Here is a 27,035-nt window from a genome sequence, read left to right as displayed (position 1 = left end):
TTTACAACAGCTTAATCACACAGGAATTAGGGCAGTGGGTGCCATGCTTATGGAAAGCTTGCCTTTATTTCTAAATATATGTTTTTCAGTTTAATTTAAAAAAATGAAAAATTACACAAGAATTTTGAGAAAAGGAAAGTTAACACTTATTTTTATGGAACACTTAGAAACACGTGTGTTTGGCATTCCTGAGAAACATTTTTGTCTTACTAAGATTTATCCATTACAAATCCCTATTTATAGAAGACCAATATCATAAAACCTACAACAAAGTGATTTAATTTTTAAAAATTCTGTGGGTAGGCAGTTATTGAGGTCATTCTGCAAACAGCTGGTTCAGAATGGCTAGCAAGACCTTGGGGTCTGTGGCTGAGACAATGGACTACATTAGTCCTCTTTTATGTTGACTTCTTTGGTTTCTTGTTTGAGAGAGTTTTATTTTGGAATTCTTTTTTTAGTAAAATTGTTGGCATTTCTTTAAATCTGCTGTTGTTGATATGATTTTATATTTGCTTGTTCTGTCGCTAAATTGTGGGTGATGGTGGTTGTGATTTGTATCTTTTATTTCTGACCATCTTGATTTCGATCTTATAATAGAAATGTACATTGTAAGTGACCATGCTGGATAGCTCAGTTGTTGAGGTATCTGGCTGAGGAGCCAGAAATTGGGAGTTTGATTCCTCACTGTGCTTCCTTAACAAGGGCTGGACACAATGATCAATAGGGTGCCTTACAGCTCTGCAGTTCTAAGATGACGATGAAGTTAAAAGCATACATACAACTCAAAGTAGTTGTCACCTGTAGCCAGTCATAACCCTGTGTTTCTTCCAGGTAGCATTGTGGCATAGCACATGGTATGTATCACCAGCAAGGCAAACTGATCAAAACAGAGCCGTCACACCATTTTGTCTGCTCTCAGAGCAGCTTTATAAATACTGGAACAGTTCCAGATTCAGTTGGAACATTTTCATCTTTGTTGGAATTCATACCAATATTGCTTCTGTCTTAACATCAAACAGATGGCTAATGCTATGCGTCACTGGGGAACCTTCATTACCAGGCAAGGAGGCTGATTTTCCACTGGTCATTTTATGGAATCTGCAGTCTAGGTCTTCTAAAGAACTTGCATTTGTATACCCCTTAGCATCATGGAATGTCCAATGTAAACCTTGCATATGTCTTACAATGGCTTCTTAGTTCTGATAGGCAATTTCAGCTAATGAAGCTGAATCTACCCTGTCTCCCTGAAAATAAGCCCTAGTATGATTTTTCAGGATGCTCGTAATATAAGCCCTACCCCCAAAATAAGCCCCAGTTAAGTGAAACCCTGTCCTCCACCATTGTGCCACATTGTGAAGCAACCAGAAGAAGATGACATGACTGTAAAATAAAACATCCCCTGAAAATAAGCACTAATGCATTTTTGAAGCAAAAAGTAATATAAGACCCTGTCTTATTTTCCGGAAAACACGGTTGGGGCACCTGATTTGGGGTTCTGTGAAAATATATAAAAACACCTCTGCCTCTGAGCATGACCACAGAGGGAATTAACTATTGTGCTTAAAATCAAGAACTCTTAGCAGTCATGTAATTTTTCTTCACAGCTAGATTCCGGAGATATTAGGGAACTTTCAGAAGGTTAATGGCCCCAGTGTTGCAGTTGCATATCCAAAGGAAGGAAACATTTTTAAGCTGGCAGGAAGACTGCAAAGCAACATTGAAATGGAAGTAGCTTGAAGGCAGCTAACAGTGCTTCAGTGAAGTTCTATCAAGTTTTATTGGTCATTATGGTCAATATCAGGGACGTACTGGTGCAGAGAGTTAAACCGCAGAAGCCTCTGTGCTGCAAGGTCAGAAGACCAGCAGTTGTAAGATCGAATCTACACGACGGAGTGAGCTCCCGTCACTTGTTCCAGCTCCTGCCAACCTAGCAGTTTGAAAGCATGTAAACGTGCGAGTAGATAAATACGTACCACCACACTGGGAAGGTAATGGCGTTCCGTGTCTAGTCACACTGGCCATGTGACCATGGAAACTGTCTTCAGACAAACGCTGGCTCTATGGCTTGGAAACGGGGATGAGCACTGAGCCCTAGAGACGGACACGACTGGACTAAATGTCAAGGGGAACCTTTACCTTTTTGCTATAAGAAGCTGATGATCAGAGCCACAATCAACTCCAGGTTGTTGTTTTTTTGTTTGTTTTTTTTTTTGCTTACTGTATAGAGCTTCTCCATCTTTGGCTGCAGAGAACACAATCAATCTGATTTCGGTATTGCCCATCTGGTAATGTTCATGTGTAGAATCACCTCTTGTGTTGTTGGAAAAGAGTCTTTGTGATGACCAGCTTGTTCTCTTGACAACTCTATTAGCCTTTGCCCTGCTTCGTTTCGAACTCCGAGGCCAAACTTACTTGTTGTTCCTTTTATCTCTTGACTCCTTACTTTAGCATTCCAATCCCCTATAATGAGAAGAACATCTTTCTTTGGTGTCAGTTCTAGAAAGTGTTGTAAGACTTCATAGAATTGGTCAGTTGCAGCCTCTTCAGCATCAGTGGTTGGTGCATAAACTTGGATTACTGTGAAGTTGAAAGGTCTTCCTTGGATTCGTATTGAACTCATTCTATCATTTTGGAGATTGTATCCCAGTACAGCTTTTCCTACTCTTTTGTTGACTAGAGGGCTACTCCATTTCTTTTATGGGATTCTTGCCCGCAACAGTAGATAAGGTAATCATCTGAATTGAATTTGCCCATTCCCATCCATTTTAGTTCACTGACGCCCAGGATGTTGATGTTTATTCTTGCCATCTCCTGTTTGACCACATCCAGCTTACCAAGGTTCATAGGTCTTACATTCCAGGTTCCTATGCAGGTTTTTTTTTTTTTTTGCACTATCAAACTTTCCTTTCACTTTACCTTTTCCTTTCCTTTTTACCTTTACTATGGTCAATATCTGATTTACAAAGTAGTACAAGGGAAAAGAGAGTAACACCTGGTGTGGGTGGATTATGTACTTGTATGTGTTACTAAATCTACACAGTATTTGTTTATTTTTTAGTCAAGAGGGTGTCAAAACTTAATATATTAATATTGGAGTAACCAGCTTACAAGGATCTCCTGGTTTAAATTTTCTCTTCATTGTGCTGAGACTTGATACTGCCTTTTCTTTGTGGTTATGGTTTTCTGTGCTTTTACTGTCCAGGTTGGCAAAATCAACACTGACGCTGATCCCACTGCTGGGAACACATGAGATCATCTTTGCTTTTGTTACTGATGAGCACGCCAAAGGGATGCTGCGTTTTGTGAAGCTCCTTTTTGAACTCTCTTTCTCTTCATTTCAGGTAAGTACCCCAATAAGGGGACATGGTGGCGCTGCGGGTTAAACCGCTGAAGCCTCTGTGCTGCAAGCTCAGAAGACCTGCAGTCGTAGGATCGAATCCATGTGACGGAGTGAGCCCCCATCGCTTGTCCCAGCTCTCACCAACCTAGCAATTCAAAAGCATGCAAAATGCAAAAAAATAAATAGGTACCACCTTGGTGGGAAGGTAAACGGCGTTCCGTGTCTAGTCACGCTGGCCACGTGGCCATGGAGGATTGTCTGCGGACAAACGTTAGCTCTATGGGTTGGAAACGGAGATGAGCACCGCTGCCTAGAGTCGGACACAACTGGCCAAATTGTCAAGGGACACCTTTACCTTTACCTTACCGCAGTAATCACATGGTTCAGCACATTTGCTATTCATATTTCAAAAAAAAATTTTTGTTAAGAGCTAGTCTGTATTTCTGATTATCTGAAAGTAGTCTCCTCTAGAATTAGCATTTTGGAGAAGTCAAGCAGATGAAGTGAAAAAAGATTTGGGTGAGATGTCCTTTGTGTTCTTAATTCAATTTCCTTTATACTGCCAGAAGGTAATAGACTTCTGATAAGAGATTACTTAAATTCTACATTGAGAAATCAGTGCTCACTAGCTCTCTGACCACAGTAAAAGGCCAGGGACTTTTTAAGAACTTTTAAAGATTTTGCAAAAAGTGTGCTGCTTATGTACTGCCCCATATCATTTAAAGCACTCTCTGGGCAGTTTATAATTTGATTATGCAGGCTACACATTGCCCTCTGCTACAAACTGGGTACTCAGTTCACCAGTCTCGGAAGGATGGAAGACTCAGTGGACCTTGAGCCAGCTACCCAGGATTGAACCTGGGTCGTGAGCAGAGTTTTGGCTGCAGTACAGAGCTTAACCACTGCATCACGAGACTTGTTGGTGACGTCTACCCAGAATTTACAGTCGCCAAGTGTCCAGAGTTTGGGGCATTTGGCAAAACTGGAGGAGGTAATATCAGAAACCAAGCCTCTCCTCTGGGGGCATTTTTTGTAAGCCTAATGTTCAGCTTTATGGAAATTATATGATTGATTGTCACGCTGAACTGAACTGAACTGAATTCATAGGCTTTGTTGTCATCTCAGGAGAGATACTTCTTTAATAATAAGCACACGGATATAACTGGCATCTAACAGGCTGTGCAGATTGGATTCTGAGCCTTAGTGGGCCAGGTTCAGACCATTCTGCTAAAACCCTCTTCCTCTGCATACACATCTGTCCCAGCAGTATCCTTATATAGCTTAGATAGCATCCCTTTATAAATGAATGTTGAGAAGTTTTTTGTTCCTTAGGTGCAAAAGAACTCAGCATAACTTGTAGATGCTCAATCCAAATTGCTGGAATTCTGAGTAAGAGAATACGCTAGCTCTCACAATATCCTATATTCAGTAGAATGACTTGGTGGACTCTGTACCTGTTAGCTTGCACTTGAAAAGAGCCTTTATCAATTACAAATATAGCAGAAAATTAAAGGTATGGAACAGTAGGGAAGGTAACAAATGGAAGTAATAATAAACATATGTCACAGAAGTGGTAACAATTAGTTGTGGCTTTTGAGTTGGAGTTTTTACATGATGGCACCTGAACTACCAACATGTGAATCTGCTCATGTCTTTGAACAAGGAACTGTGAATCATAAATAATGTTAACAGAGCCATCACTGTAATTGGATAAGTGCTTATCTTGGATGTTCTCTTTAGAACTGTGGCTGTTGTTTTTATGGCGATACTGTAATTTTCATTGTCTATTTTGATGCTTTTCTTCTGTGTAAAAAGGTAGATTAGCTAAATAGTAAAATAAATTTTACTAATAAAATAAATTAAACTGAAATCTGGTCATGAGCCAGCAAGGCTTTATTCAGAGGAGAAAAATGACACCCTTCATTATTCGAGTCATTCGTATACTGTATAGAAATGCTATTAAATATAGTCTGATTTCCTAGCTAGTATGGCTTATGAAGTTTAATGTCAATGAGAGTGTGGATTTTCTAACAGCTAATTTTGCTTGTGTCTTTTTAGGGACTTCTGGTTTCAATTCTCTACTGTTTCAACAACAGTGAGGTACGAGACATGATTTAATAAATAACATAATAATGAGTTCATTTTAAATGATCCAGCAATCTATGTCCAAAATGCAAAAAGCACTGCAAAAACAATGGAAAAAAGGAATTTATGGTGTGGTATGCCCCTAGGGAGATTACTGTATGATTTAGGTGCCACCACATAAAGGCCCCATATCAAATGCCTACTCAGTATCTTTCCCTGGGAAGCTGGGCTGAGGGTGAAGGTCAGGTATGTTTGAATGGATGTTTTGCTGAGGTTTTTTTTCTGGGCTTTCTTTTTGTCTCCTCACCACATGGCCTGGGGGTGGGGCCTAGGGGGTGGGACTTTCTGCTTTAAAAGAGTGTGTCCCAGGACCCAGAACCCTTTTCCCTGGGAAGCTGGGCTGAGGGTGAAGGCCAGGTATGTTTGAATGGATATTTTGCTGAGTGTGTCCCAGGACCGCGCTCCTAATGGCGTGCGAAATTCTCAAATTCTATCTCTGGGCTTAATATGGTAAATAGGAAAGCCAATTAGATTTGCATAAGCCTGGGAGGCAGGAAAGTTTTAAGGGTCAGATCATACTTTCGCACTATTAAAGAGCAGGCAGGGTAGGTGGGGCTCGTCAGCCATGGAAGGCAGCCAATCTAGGAGAAGGAAAACTCTGATTTCAAACCTTCACTGCCTTGTGGCTATATCCACTCATGTAAAAGGCTTCAGGAGTTAACCTAGAGGCAAAATCCGGAGCTGGAGTCCTGAAGGCAGCTCGTGTCGTTCTGCCAACTCCTGCGACGTTGCTGGAACCAGTCGTATTGGCTCTTGCCTTTCCATTGGACCATTTCAGCAATGTGGAGAGGGGGGATCTGCTGCTTGGGTAACAGCTTATCCTCCATATTTACCCGGGCTTCATGCTCTGGAGAGGACACTCCTCGATTCAGAGCATGTTACCATAGTCTCTCTAGACTGAAGGATGCCTATGTATGTATCTTTCTAATGGTAACAGAATACAGTGTAGGACCTTCATTATTAAAAATGAACTGGGTGTTATTTATTTATTTATTTATTCTATTTATATCCCGCCTATCTAGTCGATTAAGACCACTCTAGGCGGCTTACAACAAGGGGTACAACAATGAATAAAAGCAGTTTTACATAAAAGAAAACTTTCAACAATTGGGTTAGACACTAGGAAAGAAAAGGGGAATCAGGAATTAACTAGGGGGGAAGGCCTGCCGAAACATCAATGTTTTTAGTTGATTTTTGAAAATACCCAGTGAGGGGGGCGCGCGAAGTTGTTCCAGAGGTGAGGAGCCACCGCCAAGAAGGCCCGATTTCTTGTCTTTTCCTTCCGGCCCTCCCTCGGCATTAGGCTCCTCAGCCTCACCTCCTGGCTCGCGCGAGTGACACGGGTAGATCTTGGTGGGAGAAGGCGTTCCGCCAAGTATCGAGGCCCTAAACCATTTAGGGCTTTATACGTGAGCATCAACACTTTGAAGTCGATGCGGAATCAGATGGGCAGCCAGTGCAATGCGGCCAGAGTGGGTGAAATGTGTTGGTATTTTTTCACCCCACTAATAAATCTGGCCGCCGCATTCTGCACCACCTGAAGTTTCCACAGCAGCCTCAAAGGCAGCCCCACGTAGAGCGCATTACAGTGGTCTAATCTTGAGATTACGAGTGCATGCACCAAAGTGGTGAGCGCCCCAACATCGAGATAGGCCCGCAGCTGGGCTACCTGCCTGAGATGGTAGAAGGCGGTTCGGACCACCAACGCCACCTGGGATTCCATAGTGAGCGCCGGGTCAAGATGGATCCCCAAGCTGCGGACCCCATCGTTAGCAGGAAGGGTCACCCCCCAAAGGAGAGGGAGTTTCCCAAGCTCCCGACTGTGGGGGCACCCACCCTTAGTACCTCCGTCTTGTCCGGGTTCAGCCTCAGCCTGTTCTCCTGCATCCATTGCAGTACGGTCCCCAGGCAGCGCTGAAGGGACAGAACGGCATCTCCTGCGGTAGGTGGAAAGGAGATGTAGAGCTGAGTATCATCAGCGTACTGATGACACCGGGCTCCACACCCCCTGATGACCCCTCCCAGCAGAGTTAAAAAAATTAAATTGATCTGGCTATTAAGTTAAATTGATCTGGCTATTATGTTGACTTTTTCACAACACGTTATGGCAGATTTTTTTGAGTTGCACATCTTGAACATAAATAGGCAAGTGGAAGCTTGATTGCCCAGTGTTTCCTTAACAAGAGCTGGACTCCATAGATTCCCTTCCAGATCTGCAGTTCTAAGGTTGTTGTTTTTAATTTATTAGAAATAAATAAGAAGTATTTATTATTATTACTGTGGCATAAAGGGAATAGGTGCTCCTGATTTGACCATGAGATAGCCTTGGTTTTGAGGATAAATTCATCTCAAACCCATTTCCCTGTAGATTTCAGCAGTAGGTTCAGGAATAATGTTAATACTAATTTGGAGTTCTTAGACAGAGCATAGTTTCCAATTATAGTAACAGAATCCAATCTCTCCCTGATGTATGACACCAGGAGCATATATGTGTTGTTACTTGTGTTGAACTGTGGATACCAATGAGGGGAGAAATAAACTCCTTCTTTTGGAAGAGGGCATGTAAGAATAGGTGACTGTAACACTGCTGGATGAAGAAAGACCATCTGACTATTTTATTAACTACATACCTCCCTCCTCCTCCTTCATTAGTGTCAGAAACAACCCAGTGATGTTCAGTGGCAGAATCAGCTGAAAGTTTCTGTCACTGTCCAGGAGATGCCCACACATGTTCGTAGTTCTCATAGTCTTTCAGGAGGCTCCTTCCATGTCCCGCTATATATCCCTGAGACTACGTAATGTGACTGTCACTTCTCTTCTCTACATGCCATTTTGCTTTTGGGGGTGTGTGATTTTACAGAAGATCACAGATCAGCTGTATGTGTGCCTGGACACAGATTTCAAATTAAAGAATAATGATTAATTAAATGTTATTCTAACAAACCATGTATTGGGAACTTGAAGTATAGTACAAATTGTCATAGATTGTAGCCTGCTTTGTCATTGTATCTTAACTTGAGAAAACTCTGAAGCTAAAAGTAAAAGGTCAATAACATGTAACAGAGCACAGAATTTAAATTCTATACTGAATGTGCATCTAATAATAATTATCCACATTATTATTATTTCCACCAGTGACCTAAAAGTAGCGTAGAAGATTCTCCTCCTTCCCTCTTTACCATCGCAACAACCTTGTGAGGTATACCAGACTAAAGAGAGTGACGGTCCTGGGATCACCCAGCAAATGTTATGCCTCAGTAGAAGCTTGAACCTAGATGTCTGGTCCCCATCCAATACTCTAACCATCACACTAAACATAAGAAAGCATCTGACTGGAAGAGGGGGGAAATCTGTTCTTTTCTATCTTCCACATCCCTCTAAATACTGGAACTTGCAGTAGAACAGAATGTTGTCACAGTAGCTGGTGAATAGCACAGATCCTGAAGAAATCCTACAATAAGTTTTTCTTCTTAACAACAATGTGTAGCTGTTGCACTAGAGTAAATTAGTTGGTTTATATGTTTGGACTATTAAGCCATTTTCAAGCTGGAATTAACATAGCCTTGTTAAGCGTCCTCTGTTTTCATGCAGAAAGCTAATTTTAGTTGATGGGATAAGTGGCTTTTGTGCTCCTGCATTTAATTTTGCTGTTAGCATGATGGATCAAAGTGTGGTGTACATGTTGTATAGCTGCAATTATCTTTTTTATAATTGAAATCCAAAATGTGTAACAGGGGATACATGCCAATATCTAAAGAGAGACAGTTATGAAATCTAAACAGGTGTAGTTTGATACTAAATTACTTCCACATGCTGCAAAAACATAAACTGAGAACTAAACAAACATTTTTCTTTAAAGAGTTAGTTCTGTTCTAAACCTTCTAAATTAAACCTTTAAATTAATTAAAAATCTTTATTAAACCTGTAATTTAGGCTTACTCTGAAACAGGATGATGGCAGGCTTCTACTGAATTTGAAGAGGAAAAAAGAAGAAGAAAGAAGAAGAGGAAATATGAGAAATCCTGACCTGTCTTTTTCTAACCTCCCTGTAGCCTTTCTATCTGCCTTTTTCCCCTTGGGAGGCAAAGTAACACCATGAATTGATTACAGACTAGTAACCTGTGGCCATAGGTTTAGCAAGCCCCGCCTGTCCTCACCTCTCCTGCTTTTCAGGTTTTTACTTTGTTTTTAATGGAGGCAGTACGTTAGAAAAGCCAAGTTTTACACAAAAAAGCAAGGGAAATTAAAATTCTGCTCTACGTTTCCTTCCTTCCTTCCTTTGCGGACCCCCTGTAAGGACATTGGGGGGGGGGGCAGGTGTCTGTGGACCAAAGATTAAGAACCTGTGGCATAAATTATTATTTGACAGATGGAAAAGTAATCGTGTTTTCGTGAAGTATGGTCATGTACTGGAGGAACAGTATAAATCTTGTTTTGAAACCTATAATGAATTGAAATGCAGTATGCTGAATTTTAAAAGCTTCTGATGCAGACAGTGTAGAAATACATTTGACCTTTTATTCTTATCAGATTTAATAGATTTTTTGTGAGTTGTATCTTATACCTCAATAACTAGCACAGCTAAGTTTCATATACTGTAGTGTTAAAAACCATTACCATTCCATTTCAAATAATAGTTGTTCTCTTCTATATACTGTTTCTTCAGAGAAAAAGAGTAAGAGCAAGGCTGCACGTATTTTTAAACTGTCATTCATAAACACAGCATCTTGAAATAGTTCTTTTGCACATTATTGTGCATTGTTCAGGATACCCACATTAGATAGGGATGTGTATGGAAGCTGAGAAATTCTTGGGTTCAGTGCTTGGAATCTCAACTTGAGATCCATGTAAAACTTGAATCATGTCTAGTATGGACAATACTGAGGAAGATAAACTAATACTTTGATTCTGTGTATATCAGAATTTCCATTTTCCTAATGTAATTTCTGTAATTTTTTATTGGCGTAGAGAATTTTTTAAACTTGTTAATAGAAATAGTAGCCAAATTATGCCTTGCAGCCTGTCTTGCCCAAGTTTACTCAAATTCAAATTCCAGCAGCTTCAGTGAACTTAATCCTAACTGCATCCACATAGGATTGCATTTGCAATGAAACCTTCAAAACTAACTTCCCCAACTTGTTGTCTTCCAGATATTTTGGACAACTCCCAGAAGCCCTGGCCAGCATGGCTGCAGGTCAACACTTGAGGGAGGGTGGAGTCTAAAATTTCTGGAAGGCAGAAGGTTTATTGCTTTAAAACTACTGAAATGACATATTAAAAACCATACTCTTCAGGTGTACTTATATAGAGAGATATACTCCTTGCACTGACAGTGGGAATATTGTCACAACCAAGTTGCTTTTCAAGGTGTGAAGAAAAAACTTCAGGCATGATTAAATTATGTTTCAGTCCAATTTAAGATGCAACACAGCATTGCTTATAGCAAGTTCAGTTAATGTATTATGTTTCCTTCTCTTGTCATACTTGCATAGTAATAGAAATTGGAGAAACTGCTGCTATTCTTTCAGTAATCAAAGAACCCTATGAAGAGGTAATTAAATAATTGTAGAAATACTGTGAAGCAATAAAAAATGGTGACCTTAGACCTTTGGCAGCATTTCTTAATTATAACACATTGTACCTTTTATTAGTACTGTAATAGAAGAACTCAAATCTTGATTATTCCTCTGCTTCGCCTTTTGTTTCCTTGTGGAAGGTTCGGACGGAATTTCAGAAAAGCTGGGAACGCTGGAGACTAGAACACTTCTATGTCCAGAGAGACAGCAGTATGAAGTCGCTGAAGTATCCAGCCAACAGCATAAGCAGTGGAGGTACGGTTGGGAGCACCGTCTATGCGGCCACTTGTCAAGCTACATTCAGCTAAAGTTTCTGCAGAGCTCAGTGCAAAAGAGCCAGACCATCTGTCCTGAACTAGACAGTACAACTGAATGCCCACCTAGAATGATTGTAAGAGGCCTTTGGATAACCTAGGCTTCTGCTGTTTATTGCTGCAGGCAGCTGGACAGTCTTTTAAAGTAAAGCAGACTGCTAATATAATCAATGCATTTTGAAGTAGAAAATCTCCAAAGCAAGGTTAAAGACTCTTTTCACAATTAATATCAAGGGCCTCCAGGTATCCAGAGACTAAACACTGTATGGATGCATTCAAACAGTATGAGGTTAATAACTTTTTAGTGTGGGTGGAAAAGGTGATTAAATTACAGCTGATTAACAGATTTTTTTTTTTAAAAAAAAGCTCTTCCATTGGGAGAGGTAAAGTCAACTTCTCTCATGGTTAGCAAGGAGCATTTATAATCTGTAAATGCATTTTAGGGCCTTTCCATGTGGTAGCTTTATTGAACAAATAGTTAACTCAGTTATTCCAGAGCTCCAAGACGTTCTTCAGTTAGCTTGTGGGTTTTAAGAAAATGCAAGTTCTTTCCACTCAAGCTATAGCACACACACTGAGAAAGCATATTTTTAATAGAGATTGCATGCTCCTTGCAGTTCAAATATCAGATGGGCTATCATAAGCAAATAATGACCAGTGTATGTGTAATCATGAGTGATTCTTCTCCTCTCCCTATTTTGGTATATTGTTTTAAAATAGCTTTAAAACTTGCATTTCTTTTGTTGAGAGATGTGCCCCCATGAAATGGAAGAACATGCATGACATATGAGGGAGTTTTAAGAGTTATAAAGACAAACTAGTAAATGACAGATCCATATCCTTATCCAGTAACATGTCCCCCCCCCCATCTTTAAAAATGGAAATGAAATAAAAATGGTGCATATTGTATATTTCTTCTCTGCAGTTTTGGAGTGGCTCTATTCATCATTAAATACATATGGTAAATCTGTTGGATAAACCATCTCTATGCAGCATAGCAGTATTTTCCAGTCCCATTATCTGTTGTGTAGAGATATTACGGTATTATTTCTGGATCCTACCTAATACTACTAAAAGGTTAAGAATACATCCTTTTAAAAAAAATTATCTGGAAGGGCCTGAAACTGTTCTTCTGTTAATTAAATTACAGCAGCTGTGCCCACAGGCTGGAATGTACAAATGCTGGAAACATTTGTTGCCTTTTGGTGCATGCTTTCAAACTTGTTAAGAGAAATTTATTGTATGAAGAAAATTAATCTACGTAGAGCTGACTCTTATTCAGATGACAAATGTATGTTATGCTATTGTTAAGAATTTTATTGTAAAGACACACTTTAAAAGAGTCTCTGCTTCTTCAGAAGTGTTTGTTACATAGCACTTTACTGCTTCAAAAACTATGTATATGCTACTGTGAACCAAACCATTTAGCAACTTAGTGTTATAAGTATTTGACAGTGGTTAATGTGTTATCCGATTCCCAGTGTGGTGTAGTAAATAAAGGACTAAGACTCTGGAGAAGAGGGTTCGTATCCCCTCTTAACCATGGAAACTGACTGAGGGAGCGGAACTGGTAAAGCCACTCCTTAAATATCTCACTAACCTTGAAAGTCCTGTAAGCTGGTTCTGACTTGATAGCACAAAACACACACACAATGTGTCATCCATTGCTCCCTAAGCATACAAAGGCACAGATGTAGAAGCATGGAGTAAATAATACTTGTTATTGAATTTACATCTATCAAGACACACATATATAGACGTTAATGATGTGGCATCACAATTCTTTATGCACCGGAGTCTTGGACTTAGTTATAGTTAAAATACACTACCTATGCATAGCTTTTTTTCCCCTCTCCTCTTCCCATCTCATAGTGATAAAGCTCTTAATACTGGAAGCAAACATTATGATTGACTTGATCCAGAAGATGTACTTTCAGCACTCTGATTAGCTCATTGTTTAATGACAGTCAACTTGAATTCTAGTTGACAATAAGCTTGAAGAATCCTAGCAATTAAATAGACTACTCAGTGGAAATGTATTAAAAAATTCCATATAACCTCATCTGTTAATCCATGTTAAGGTGCCAGTCTCCCACAGAATGTACAGTAACATATAGTGGAATTGATATCCCAAAATCTCATAAATGAGAAATTTGGTGCTTATTTGAGGAACATGTTGCAAATTGCTGTCAAAACATGAAGCTGAACTATCTGAAGAGGGATGGAAAATAGGTTAGGTACTTAATTGCTGTCAAAGGGGAATTTGGCAGCAGATATGAAATTCAGTTTGATACATTATCAAGGTGCACAAGCATAGGAAGCTATTGTCCATGTCTAGTCTGATTTAGAACATAGGAGAACCCTTTAAACACTAGGGCTAACAAACCCACTGGGAGACTTTCCAGTATGATTTGGGGGAATCTGAACTGGGCATAGGTGGTTTGATGGAATACCAAATGTAAAACCTGGACCTTCTCTCTTTATCTTTAGGGGTACAATTAGTAAGTACTATTATGACATAAGCCTTAAACATCAGACACTGCAATTTGTGACTGCCTCAGATTTACAGTGCAATGTGGTACATATCTATTCAGACCAGACCGAGTTCAGTAAGGTTTACAATCCAAGTAAATGGAGATAGAATTACAGCCTGAAACAATAAAATTGTGGGCGGAGCATTTTATAGCATATCTCCAGTGCCCATTGTTTGAATTTAAATATTACAGTTGCATGTTTTCCACACATTATATTTTGCATATATAGTGCTCATTGTGGGAAACAAAAGATGCTTATTTATAGAAAGACATTACTGCTGTCACTGAATGCTTATTTTTTCATTTTATGAGGTCACAGATTGTTTTGAAAATAGAGCAGGAAGAAATTTCAGAGAACAGTGATGACCAGCCCATGTCCATATAGCCATAGGAATGTGTTTCTTATACCAACCAGAAGCAAGAATGTGCAGTGTGTATGTTTATGTGGCACCAAACATGTCATATTCAGACCAGTTCTGCAATAATAAAGAACCAGGCATGTGGCATCCAAGTCAGTAAACTAAGCTCACTAGGATCTGACTTCAATTTCTAGATAAGGCAAGAATATTTTACAGCTGCAGCCCTGTTGAGAAGTAAGCCACATTAAATACTGATAGCATCCTACTGAGCTTCTGCCAAGTGGAAAACTATTGTGGAACTTTCTACACAGTGGAATTGCAACAGGATAATGGCCAGTGTGATTTATTTCTAAGCAAGACTGCATAGCATTGAGCCACCAGTGGTGGATCTTAAACTCTAGAGTTTATCTGACACCTTCTTTGTAAACAGTGCTTGGCTGAGGAAAACAGAACAGCCTCTTCCCTCCCTTCCTTCCCAGTGCTCTACTTTTTTAATCCACTACCCATAAACTCAGTTCTAGGCTAATATCTGAACTAGGCAAGGAATGAACTGCTTAAAGAAGCAGTGCAGAAAGATAACAAGTCAGAGGAGCGTGTCAGTGAGACTGTATGGCTTCCTTGGTGTGTCTGGTTTCACAAAGAATGCTTCTTCCACTCATATGTGAAATATATGGATCTGCCCTACTGAGTTCATAACTATTCACAGATCACCAAAAACTCTGTGTGCAGTAGAAAACGATACCAGACATTTTAGTGAAGTGCAATAAATGTTTTACTAGGCAGTTAATATTTCATCTCAAAATATTCGTCCTTTTTAAAATAACATGAACATATTCATTTTCATCAAAATTCTTGGATAAAGACTACTTTGCATTTGTTGCTTCTAAAACTTAAAACAACTCCTTTGTTCATGAAATAAATGAATGTTCATTTATTTATTTCTTGTACTACTACAGTGTGGAAACTCTTGCCTAGGGCAGAGCCCATCAAACCTCTGAACTGGTAAGGCATTTCAACTGTCCACATATAGTTGACTGACCTTGCTAAGGAAATGTATTTCTGTGTCTGGTTATTTCTTTCAGCTACGTGATTTCATTTGCTTGATGGGTCCGCAGTAAAGTGGCTCAATACCACTACAGTGGATGCCTCTTTTCCAATCAGCTTAATTAATTTCTAGAGATGATAATAGAAGCTGCAGAAAAAACAGTCAAGTTTCTCTTCATCTTCTACTGTGAGGTGATGAAAGCAGCATGGGGAAATAAAAAACATCTTCTCATTATCAATAGACTGTTTTATGCATCAAAAGATATTAGCACTTATAGATAGAAAAGAGGGGAAATGTTTATTAACCCAACTAAAAGCTATTTTAGCTTGAGAATCTGTAGCATGCTTTATTACTTTTGTTCATATGAGCTCACAGATGGACTGAGCAGCTCAAAGCAACAGCAATCCACTCACTTACTGTGATTTGACTTCAAAGTGTATGCAGGTAAAAGTTGCACTCCACAGTTATGCACACAAGTCCTGTTAATTCTGTTCACTAGTAGTACAATATTAAGTGCTTACTTTACTGCAAATGCACTAAAAGTACAAGTAAATGAATGCCTTCTTTCTATCCATCCTTACTGCTTTGATGCATTTTTAAATTAAATATTTATTTTTAATATTGCATGTACATAGTTTTAAAAGAATGTCACAAAAATGAACTATTTGTTTATGTTTGGATATGTCCTTGTTTATTTTGCTGTAAAACTCGTATATTGCCATATAAATATTTGCGATTAATACTATGTGTCCTTTCAATTAATAATTATTTTGCTACCATAAGGCTTATAAGATCTTTCTAGTACACTTACTTATATCAGTTTTGACATACTTCTTACCGTATTTTTTGCTCCATAAGACACACTTTCCCCCCCCAAAAAAACTGGGGGGGGGGAAGCATGTGCGTCTTATGGAGCGACTACTGGCTTCCCACTGCCACCACACCACCCTTCTCCTCCCCTTTCCGGGCAGGGAGTGCTTCCTGGCTGGGGCGGAGATTTATTTATTTTTATTCTAATTTATTTTAAAGAAAACAAGTACTGGTACTGCAGTTTTCACTCCTTATGCCCCCCCACTGCAAGTCTTTTTTTTTAACCCTCCCAACCTACCCAGCGATCTTCTTTGGCTTCCCACAACTGCCATTGCCATCACCCTGCCCTTCTCCTCCCCTTCCGGGGCAGGGAGCACTTCTGGATGATGAGCTGGCTGAGGTGGAGTTTTATTTTTTTTGATTTTTATTTTTTTTATTAGGTGCGTCTTATCGTCAGATGCCTAAATGGAATTCATTATTACTGTATTTTCCACTCTATAACAGAGCGGAAAATACGGTAATAATGAATTCCATTTAGGCAGAATCAGTGATTACATTTTTTAAAAAAATAAATTGCTTTATTATCCCTGGTACACAACAAATGAACATTCTAGTCCTACAAAGTCATATTTTGTTAAAGAATCCACATAGAACTAGACTTAGAATTTACCTGTTCTGTAGCATTGCCACCTAAAACATTGTTAACAATGTCTCTGAGTTTCAGTCAAATGCCATGTACAGTACAGGTTTTGCTTTTGCAGACAAAAGACATGTGGGGCAAAAATTGGTCCAGCAAATCAACTTCATTTTGCTACATTTTGTCCCAGTTCTCTCTCCCTCAGTGCCATCCCAGTTGCTGAGGCTGGCAACCATCATGGCAGCTCCCCTATCTTTTGCTGGTTAGATTCGTTGTTCCTTATTATGCTATCTCACTTATTTGCTTTACTTCCATATTGCAGTCTATGTAGGTATTAATTAAGCATCCCAGATATATATTTGTCTACCTGATTTATATTTGAGTTGTTTCTCATATTTATATTGGTATTATCACTCCTGGGGAGCAGGGCTGGGGTTGATTGACAGCCTCATGTAGTTACTTTCTTCTGTGACCTAATCTAACAATATTTAAAGGTCATTTGAGGTTTCAGCTATCAGGGCTGTGCACCAGCAGTATACCATTTACTTTGTCCAAACCAATGTAATGGACCGAAAGGAAAAAAAAAATCCCATGTCATTTTAAAGAAACTATGCTTCAGAGATACAGAAGTGACATGTTTTGATTGTTGGTAAACTGGTCCCAATGACAAGGAACTGGAATTTACACTGGAGTCAGGAAATATAAGACCATCTAACTGCTAATGTTCAATACTTCAGAATTCTCATGGCCAGAAAATATAGTTCAATTTTTTATGCTGCTAGATAAGGTTGCAGTATGATGTAAACTGCAGGGCGGAAAAGCCATGGGTACTAGAGGGTGAGGGGACACTGACAGTTTTAAAAAAAAAAAGATATTCACTGTAACATGCAATATTATTATAGCTATTATACTTAACATGTAGCATTAAACAGACTAATTACTTTGGTCTGAATCCAACTGTTAATCCAACCAGAGTAGACCCACTGCGTAAACCACATTTAGCCTGCTAACTGCCCAGAATAGTGCTTTGCACTTATAGGGCTGTATATAAATTGATGAAATAAATGATACTACTAATAATGATATCAATGCAACTTACATAAATGCTGATTTAACAATTTACTACTGATTTATGCATCTATTCTAGCTGGAGTTCTTTAATTGGATTTAGCCTTTGAAAGTCAATTGTTTTTGTAAAAGCCACCCTACAATACATTATTACCACTTCCTCGTGCTGCTACTAAAAAATCCCTGCCAATAGCTCAGAAGCTGTCTGTTGTTGAAACAGATTACACATTTGCAGCAAGAACAAACCCAATTTTGTTAATATTTACTTTTCCTGTTTCCAAAGTGTTTGTGTATAAATGCACAGATGGCTATAAACTTTTTAATTGTTAGGAACCTCTGCTTCAGCTGTCTAGGTATCACAAATTGTTTTAGTGTGAATCTGAAATAGGTATTTTCTCCAATGAAGTATTTTACTAGTTAGAGAAAACACAACCTTTTCATGGTTTTCTGTTCTGTATTCTTAATTGTTAAATAGCTACTTATTGTGCTTTTCCCCATGTTATGGTCTACAGCAGTGGTCCCCAACCTTGGGCCTTCAGATGTTCTAGGTCTTCAACTCCCAGAAATCCTGGCTAGCAGAGGTGGTGGTGAAAGCTTCTGGGAGGTGTGGTCCAAAAACATCTGGAGGCCCAGGGTTGGGGACCACTGGTCTACAGTATTCATATTAAATGTCCTCATGGCAGACTAGCAATGCAATATTTGGAGGATTTGGTTTAAAAGTTATTTAAATGAAATAAATATCTGCAATTGACCATTCATGCAAATAGAAACTGTTAACATAATACATAGTAAATTTTATTTCACCCCAGCATCATCAATAAGAAAAGCTTAATACAGATGCCTATACCAGTCTTTATATATCAAACCCTTCCTGTTTTTGACCTTGGGTCTTATATTAGAATCAGGATCCACAGCTAGAATTGAATTAGAACACTGAAACATCTTTTTCTCTGACGAAAAATGTCACTGTTGACAGTCTTTCATTGTGTTCAGGTGAAAAATATAAGTCTATCCACAACCATGGTTAAGATGTGTACAGTATTGTTATACAGCAGCTGGTACAGGCATTGGTTACATCAGCACTAAGGGCTGATACAGCAGTTCTCTTTCAAACTGTTCTGCAGTCAGGGTTCCTTCAATAGCTTCACAGCCTGGGTTAAATACAGAATAAGCACTTTTTTCTCCAGTCTGTCTTTCTCCAGGGCCACGAGTTCCTACATAGATCCAATAAAACATAGACAGGACAAAATAAACCAAACCAAACTCCAGTTCCACAAATAGTCCCAATAAGACCAGCCAGAGGAGAAACTTGAGAAAAGTCACATTCATTAAAAAATAATTGGTCCACCACGGCACAGATGTTTCAGCCTTGGGGCTTGCAGTCCTTTGAACAGATTCCTAGGAAATAAGATTTTTAAAAAACGTAACTGATCATGCAACTGATGTGATCTATTTGGTGAAAGGAGACGAAAAGCAAAATCGTTTTTTCTTTGAGACCCAGGGGAAAAAAACAACATGCTAAGGAAATAATGAAAAAAAAAGAGTCCACAAGTATGTAAAAGACCATTTGTGGGGAAAAGACTGATATTTTATCCTTTCCAGAAAAGTTAGGAAAAATGTTTAAAAATATTTATTTTATTTTATTAGATGTATACCCCGCCCATCTAGACCAAAGGTCTACTCCGATACTCCAAATAATAGGAATGTGGTTAAAGGAAAACATTCTAACTGACTGGTCTGTCCAACAATGAAATATGCAGCAGCCAGAGTTTATTGGATTTCTCTTGGGGTATCTCAAAAAAGAGAAAAGGCTGGGAAGGCATGGGTCACAGTCAGGTTTAAGTGTGCAATAATTGTCCTTGAGGCAGAGGAGGAAAGCAGACTGCATTGTATTGCCATTTAACCTTGCCAAATGTTTGGAGGCTTTTTAAAAAAATGTATGTCTTGTTCTGATTTTTTGTTTTGTAATAAATTGGCATTTGTCATGTTGCTTTTATATCAGGAAGAAGTGGCATGAGAAACTACCTTGTGTAGGAATTTGTTGCATTTGGTTTTTTATTTTTGCAATGTCTCAATAGCTTAGTGGCAAGTTCTTTTTTGAGTTGTGAAGACATATTCCACATTTGTCCTTAGACATCACCATCTGTGCAAGGGTCAGTCTATCAGCCTCTTATTCTGTCTGTCCAGCTGTCTTCTCTACTCTGCGAGTCTTGACCGCATCATGCCACAACTGAATCCTGCTATTTCATGCTTAATCTGTGTGCTTCTTAGTTTGAATGTAGTCTTATTCTTTCTCCTTAGCACTGACTGTGTATGCTCTCATGACATGTCAATAAAATGATACCGGGGACACAACTTGAGACCCCAATGCCACCTTCTGGCCTCACAGTATATCTGAACTACTGTGTGCACTCCCTGGCACTATGACCTGACAACAGAATGGAAAGAGTATGGGATTCAAATAAATTATCAGAATACTTTTCACCCTCACCCAACATCACTGTGGATGGAGTAACTGTGTAACACACTGGGGTGAGGAAGCTCTGGTGGCTGTGGATCTAGGCCCACCTGCCGAGTCATTTAAGATGCACAGGAATGGCATATATTACAACAATGAGTCATAGCGCCAAAGGAGGGAAAGAGTAAAACTAGTGTGGAGGGGCATGCAACAGATCTTAGCAGGAATAACTAAGGAAAGAAATCAGCATATGGTGGGAAGCAAACCAGCACCTGCTTTCCCTCACTGCCAAACTTGCCGAGATAGCTCTATATGTGTCTTTAATTTCTGTGATATTACAAGCTTCTTACAAGCTGGAAACACAAATATTGTTCAGAGCCCTTTTAGGCAAACACTATAGTGAGGATGCTTAGAAATGAATCAATTAGAATAAATGAAGCTTTTCATGACATCTTCACTGGGCTGTCAGGTCACAGCTCTAATATGGCACATTCATAGGTGCTTGTGAAAAAAGGATGCAAGATTTATTAACTAGAGTGATAATGAACAGTAGATCATACAAAGCCAACACATTTCCACAGAATAGGGTGCTAGAATGGCTCCCAGGGTTCTAGCCAAGACATGCATTCCTTAAGGTCTAGCTGCCTTGGCAGACTTATGTATACCTGGCCCCTAACAGAGGGCAATAAGTCAATAGGTAACAATGCTTTTAAACTAGAGGCATCTTGATCCCAGAATGTAGAAGAAATCTGGAGTACTTGGGAGGCATGCAACATAAGCAGACAGCTCTTGTTGAATGCCCCTCAACTACTCCAAATTTTGTTCCCTTCATGCTAAAGCTGAGAGTGGAGGGGCAGCAGGAATGTGTACCCCTCTCCCTTCCACGCATAATCCAGCTTTTTTGAAGCATCTACAGGCATCTTCTTACCAGTTCATCTGCAAAAGCAGCCTAGTTTACATCGGTAGTGACATAAGAATGAGCTAATAAGAGCATCCAAGCTAAAGAAAATAGTAGGAATATAAATCAAAATGCTCAGCAAAATGAAGCATAAGGAACTCATACCTTTGGCTAACTTTCAATTATACTGGAGTACACAAGGACTCGCACTAGGATTAGTGCATATTATTTAGTATGTTCCTTTTTTAAAAAAAGAAACATGAATGATAGCTAGGTGGCTACTAACATTTAGGATACTAAACTCTAGGGCAAAGTGACATTTCGGGGGGGGGGGGGGTCCAGACTAGATGACTGGGCAATAGAAAAATGGATGAGATTCTGCATTTATAAAGTACTACTACTAGTAGTACATCAGTAAAGGTGGACAAAGTGCATGATCGCTGTCATGCCACCACCTCTTTCCTTGCCAGGCCTGTGACAACCAAATGGGTCACTGCAATAATTAATGGGCCTCCAGGAGATGCTCATTAGGCCCATTAGGAAGAAACCAAGCTTGGTGGCGGACAACTGGAAATTATAGGCCTGTTGCCAATGCTTGTTTCCCTAGCAAGGTAGTAGAGAGGGTGGTGGCTGATCAGCTTCAGGCGCTTTTGAATGAAACCAATGCCCTGGATCCGTTTTAGTCAGGCTTCAGGCAGCGCCATGGTACAGAAACGGCACTGGTCACCCTGCTAGATGGCCTATTGAGGGAAGCCGACGGGCAAAATGTCCTTGTTGGTTCTCATCGACATCTCAGCCGCCTTTGATACCGCCAACCACAGTATCCTCCTGGAGAGGCTCTCCGAGTTGGGGATTGGTGGTCTGGCTCTTGCCTGGCTTTGGTCCTTCTTGGAGGACCGTTCTCAGAGATTCCAGCTTGGGGAGAATTGTATCAGCCCTGTAGCTGCTCAATTGTGGGGTCCCACAAGGCTCAATCATCTATCCAATGCTGTTTAATATCTACATGAGGCCTCTGGGTGGGATTATCCAGAGGTGTCATCAGTACGCTGATGACATTCAGCTCTACATCTCCTTTTTTCCATCAGCTGTGGATACTGTTATGTCCCTTGAGTGCTGCCTGGGGGCTGTTCTGCAATGGATGCAGGAGAATGGACTGAGGCTGAACCTAGACAAGATGGAGGTCTTGAGGATGGGCATCCCTGTCATCAGTAGTTTGGGAAGCTCCCTCTCTTTTCGGGGAGTGACTCACTTGGGGGTCCATCTTGACCCGGCGCTTGCCATGTAATCCCAGGTAACGTCTGTGGTCCACACCGCCCATTTACATCTTTGGTGGATTGCCCAGCTGTGTTCCTATCTTGATGTTGGGGCATTCACCACACTTGTCCACGCACTCGTAGTCTCAAGATTAGATGACTACTGCAATGCACTCTACGTGGGGCTTCCCTTGAGATTGATGCGGAAATTTCAAATGGTCCAGAACACGGTGGCCAGATTATCACCTGGTGAAAAAACTACTCTGGCTGCCTTACACTGGTTACCCATTAGATTCCGCATCAATTTCAAGGTTCTAATGATTACATATAAAGGTTTAGGACCTTGATACCTGTCACAGCGCCGAGTTTTACCCTTGTCACACGTTCTAGCCAAACTGGGCGGCTGAGGGGCTTAACTCCAAGCGAGGAAAGGAAAAAAAACTAGAAACCGGGCCTTCTCGGCGGTGGCCCCTCACCTTTGGAACATTCTCCCTTCTGAGATCCACCTGGCTCCCTCACTGGGAGTTTTTAAGAGTAAACTGAACACCCGGCTCTTCAGGCAGGCCTTCCCTCCTGCCACTACTTATTTTTTCCTCTGGTTTTTGGCTTGTTTTAGTATTTTTATTAATTATTTTTATTTTATTGCCTCTTTTGGAATGTAAACTGCCCGGAGTAGATTTGTCTAGATGGGTGGTACAACAGTCAAATAAATAAAATTAATAAATAAATAAATACTATTACCAATTATGATTGTGACAATAGTAGTGTATGCATAAACATACATGTACATTTGTTTGTTTCATTTGTATTCCAAATTTGATTTCTTTCCTAGTAAGGGGACCCAGCCTTGGGAAAGAACTTAAGAGTTAAAGAAAAAAAAACATTAAGGACAGAATCTTCTCAGTGTGCAGTAGATACAATTTCTATTCAGCCCATGTTGACTTCTAAGTCTACTGTCACATGATGTGTTTAACTGAATAGCAAAGAATAACATTAACCAAGATTGCAATCTTTTTCTTGATGGTATTCTTCTGATATTGTATATAAAAAACTATTTAACCCACAACCTCTATACTATAGCATCTTGTCACACTTTTGTTGCAGCAGTGGGCAATTTCCAGAGGCCACCTAAGTGCATCCCTAGAATCTGAGGGGCCACACCCACTTCCATGGCCCCCCATTGCCCCCAAAATTTTGAAAATTTTTTTAAAAAACAAAAAACTGATGCCCTCTAGTGTCCATTTTAAAAAAATTAAAAATTTCCCAAGGGATGAAGTTCATGAGATGTTGAGGGCCTCTCAGTCAGCAAATGTTTCCAGGTGACATCTTGTGAAAGAATCAGCTCCTTCATACAGATTTTACCAGGCACTGTGGTTTCAAAACACCATCATCATGCATTTGCAGTTTCCCCAAGTTTTCCCAGTGCTTCTTCAACTGTCAAGCCAATTCTGACTTTATAGCTACCCTCCCAGGATCTTCTAGATATAAAGTACTGTAATCAGAAACAATTTCTCAGTCCCTCCTTCTGGTGGCAGTTGGGGACTGTGCAGCTTGTCCACGGCTGTGTGAGCTGCAGGCACCTAACCTAGATTATTCCAGATGATCTCAGCTGGGCCTGCTCCTCTAATTGACAGTGGAGATTCAAACTGCTGGCTCCTGGCTCTGCATCGAAGTGCTCCAACCTACTGATCTATTCCAGTTCTCGTAATTATTTTTTAAAAAATCTTCTCTAGTCTTTGTCACTGCTCAAATGAAATCAATTTAAATCATGCTTTACATTTTAAAAATTTGATTTGCTGACAATTTAAATAAAAATATTTTTATTTAAATTGTGACTTAAATTGTCAATCTGAATCAATCTTTTTTTTAAAAAATCATAAATTTTATCCACCCTGATGCAAACACCTATTACATGCCTACCACTGGTCACTGCACATCTACTTAGTACAGTTTTTCTCTGGCAAAAACCTTCCAAGATCAGACAAGATCATAGCTACAAGAGCAGGATATCTAAAAATATTTAAATATCTACCAGCTAGCAATATCTACCAGCCAGCAAGTACTATAGTCAAACAGGCAATTCCAGTAATACTAATACAACTTGACTGCACTCTAAGCACAGTAAGTGTCCATTTGATGTCTTTGCTGAGCACTTAAAAAAAGTGCAACCCTATGTATACTTATTTATAACAATTCTACCTGTATTTAGGTGGACTATAGCCAGGTAAAACACCCCTCAGCTTGTACTGCACAAAAACTATATCAGCATTTACTTTGCAGTGTGCCCCACTGAAGTCAAGGAGATTACAGTATAGTTTTGAATAAACAAGGGGGAAAACATTCAGCCCAGGCCTTTTTTTCCTCTCCTTTCTAAAGGCCTCTTCCTGAAAACGTCCACACCCTCCATCCACACAGGCCATGCAAGTCCTATTCTGGTTCTGTGCAGCAAAGGGAAAATCAGAACTAAATCTGCTGTACAAATAGTTTGAGGATACCAATACCCCAAGGACGATTCAAAGGCAGCCCGTGAGCAGGATACTGTCAGAGAAGTCATGCTTCCGGACAAGAACTCTGCTCCAGCGAAACGTGCATACGACTAAATCCCATTGAAAACAATGGGGCAAGTTAGGAACCGCCAGCTGTGCTCTCAGTTTTCAATGGGATGTTTGTGGCACAACCAGTGCGCGCCTCCTGGCACCCAACTAAATCAAGCCTTCTCCTAAGTGTGTGCTCTCCCAAACCCCGCACTCCCCGACAGGCATGAAGAAGGAGGGTAAAGTGGAGAAGTTTTAATTCGGTCTACAGTGGGGCAGCAGCTTCTCCTTTCTTGCTCTCGCCCTGCCTGCTTCCATTAGGTGTGGATCAGAAAAACCAGTTACTTTTCCTTTACAGGCGCTAAGGAACGACAGAATCGTCGTCTGCATGCTAGCCGGACGACTATTGCGGGCGCACTCGCCGCTAACGGGGCAGGCTGGGGGGGGTGTCTCTCGTCCCCAACGGGCCGCGTGCCAATGGCAGAGCCGCCTCCTTCCACGTCGGCGAAACCCGCCACCCGTCCCCACTCGTGTAGGAAGGAGGAGGCGAGCCAACGCGTGGAAGGGGCCCCTTTCCCCAAATAAACATGGCCGCGAGTCTGCATTACCCGACGAATCAGTTGTTCCTGAGACAGAACTCCCCTCAAGACGGTTCTAGCCAGTCCTGAGAAGCGTTAAAACCCGGAACCACAACACCGCCACGGCCCCATTAAAGTCTGAGGGGAAAGGGACCCGGCGGGCCAGCCCCTCTCCCCTCCCCTGCTCCCGCTCCCGGATGTGGCTACCGGGACGGGGCCCTTTCGTGCCCAAATTAACCGACCTCGGGACGAGGCGGGGGCTGCTCGGGCATCTCCGCCGCCGCCATGGCCGCTGCCGGGGCCGCCGCTTTGGCTGAAGACTTTGTCGAGGGAGTGGCGTTGCCAGTGGCGCGGCGGGCAGCGCGGTATTCGGCCAGCCTGCGCTCCATGGAGACCTCCGAGCCCCCTCTGGCTCCTCCCGCGGTGCCACGACAGCAGCCTGCCGAGAACCAGCCCCCGCTGTCGTGCTTCTGCTTACCCTTCGGAGTGGTGGGGTGGGCGGGAATAACCTCGGAGCAGCTGCCGGGCGAGGGGGAGGGTGTGGGAAAGCAGCGACAGAGGAGGCAGAAGCAGGACTCCTTCACTTTTAGACTTTCCCTTGTTATGTGTTTTCCAGAAAAGAAGACAAAAGTCTTATATTAATTTTTGCTCCAAAAAACACAGTAGGGCTTATTTTCAGGGGATGTCTTTTTTTTCTTTTCATGTACAAGGATCTACATTTATTCAAATACAGTCATGTCATCATCTGTATTCTGGTTGCTGCACAATGCTGCACAATGGTGGAGGGCGGGGTTTCACTTAACTCGGGCTTATTTTTGGTGTAGGGCTTATATTATGAGCATCTTGAAAAATCATACTAGGGCTTATTTTCTGTTTAGATTTTATTTTCAGGAAAATTGTATACTGTGGTTCATAAACTTCTCCCTTTCTAGGTGACGGCTAGGAAGTCACTGCCCCTCTCTTTACTTAGTTACTTAAAATATTTTTAACTCACCTTTCTCATTAAAAAAAAAGACCCAAGGCAGCCTACAGCAATTGAAAGGCAGTACTGTATTTAAGTCAGTAACAAGGAGTATAAAATGCCAAAAGGATGAGTGAACAGAAAAGCCCCCCCCCAAAAAAAAACACCTAGCAACCTCAAAACACATGCAATGTAAGGTAGGGTAATTCGTTTTTAAAACCCCGTTCAGCAGCTATTCACTCAGGGAAACCTTGATAGAAGAGAAAGGTCTTCCTCTGCTTTATAATGCCTTCTTGCCATCTAGCTAAATATTGTCATCATGCAAAGAGGCTTATGCTGCTGTAAGAACCACTACAGCCAAACACAGTGTCCCTATAATGAGAAGCTCGTACTGCCTAGTCTTTGTGCTCTGGAGGCTTCTCAAACACTTTGTAGACAAACACTGAGCCTCTACAGTTGTTGACATTGTTGCAGAGAGCAAGAGAAACACGTAGACAAACATGAGAGAGGAGTGGTAGGACAGAA

General features: G+C 40.7%; 2 protein-coding genes across 3 annotated transcripts in view; one reads left to right on the top strand and one right to left on the bottom strand.

The window, feature by feature from the left end:
• Positions 1-16,055, top strand: part of GLP1R (glucagon like peptide 1 receptor) — a 142,388-nt gene extending 126,333 nt beyond the window's left edge. For both annotated transcript variants that reach the window (XM_078383033.1, XM_072991507.2), the window contains 3 exons: positions 3,203-3,341; positions 5,399-5,440; positions 11,202-16,055. In XM_078383033.1, the coding sequence (XP_078239159.1) occupies positions 3,203-3,341; positions 5,399-5,440; positions 11,202-11,369 (349 nt within the window). In that variant the 3' untranslated portion in view covers positions 11,370-16,055. The remainder of the gene's footprint in view (positions 1-3,202; positions 3,342-5,398; positions 5,441-11,201) is intronic.
• Positions 16,056-18,607: 2,552 nt separating this feature from the next.
• Positions 18,608-26,051, bottom strand: SAYSD1 (SAYSVFN motif domain containing 1). The gene is made up of 2 exons (XM_020785093.3): positions 25,792-26,051; positions 18,608-19,226 (listed from the first exon to the last, which is right to left on the bottom strand). The coding sequence occupies exons 1-2, from the start codon at positions 25,936-25,938 to the stop codon at positions 18,900-18,902; spliced, it is 474 nt and encodes a 157-aa protein (XP_020640752.3). The 5' UTR covers positions 25,939-26,051; the 3' UTR covers positions 18,608-18,899.
• Between the last annotated feature and the right edge of the window lie 984 nt (positions 26,052-27,035).

The sequence above is a fragment of the Pogona vitticeps genome, chromosome 1 (assembly GCF_051106095.1).
Source record: "Pogona vitticeps strain Pit_001003342236 chromosome 1, PviZW2.1, whole genome shotgun sequence".
NCBI classification, from domain to species: domain Eukaryota; kingdom Metazoa; phylum Chordata; class Lepidosauria; order Squamata; family Agamidae; genus Pogona; species Pogona vitticeps.
The sequence above is the reverse complement of the archived record's forward strand: the minus strand, read 5'-3'. Positions and strand labels throughout refer to the sequence as shown.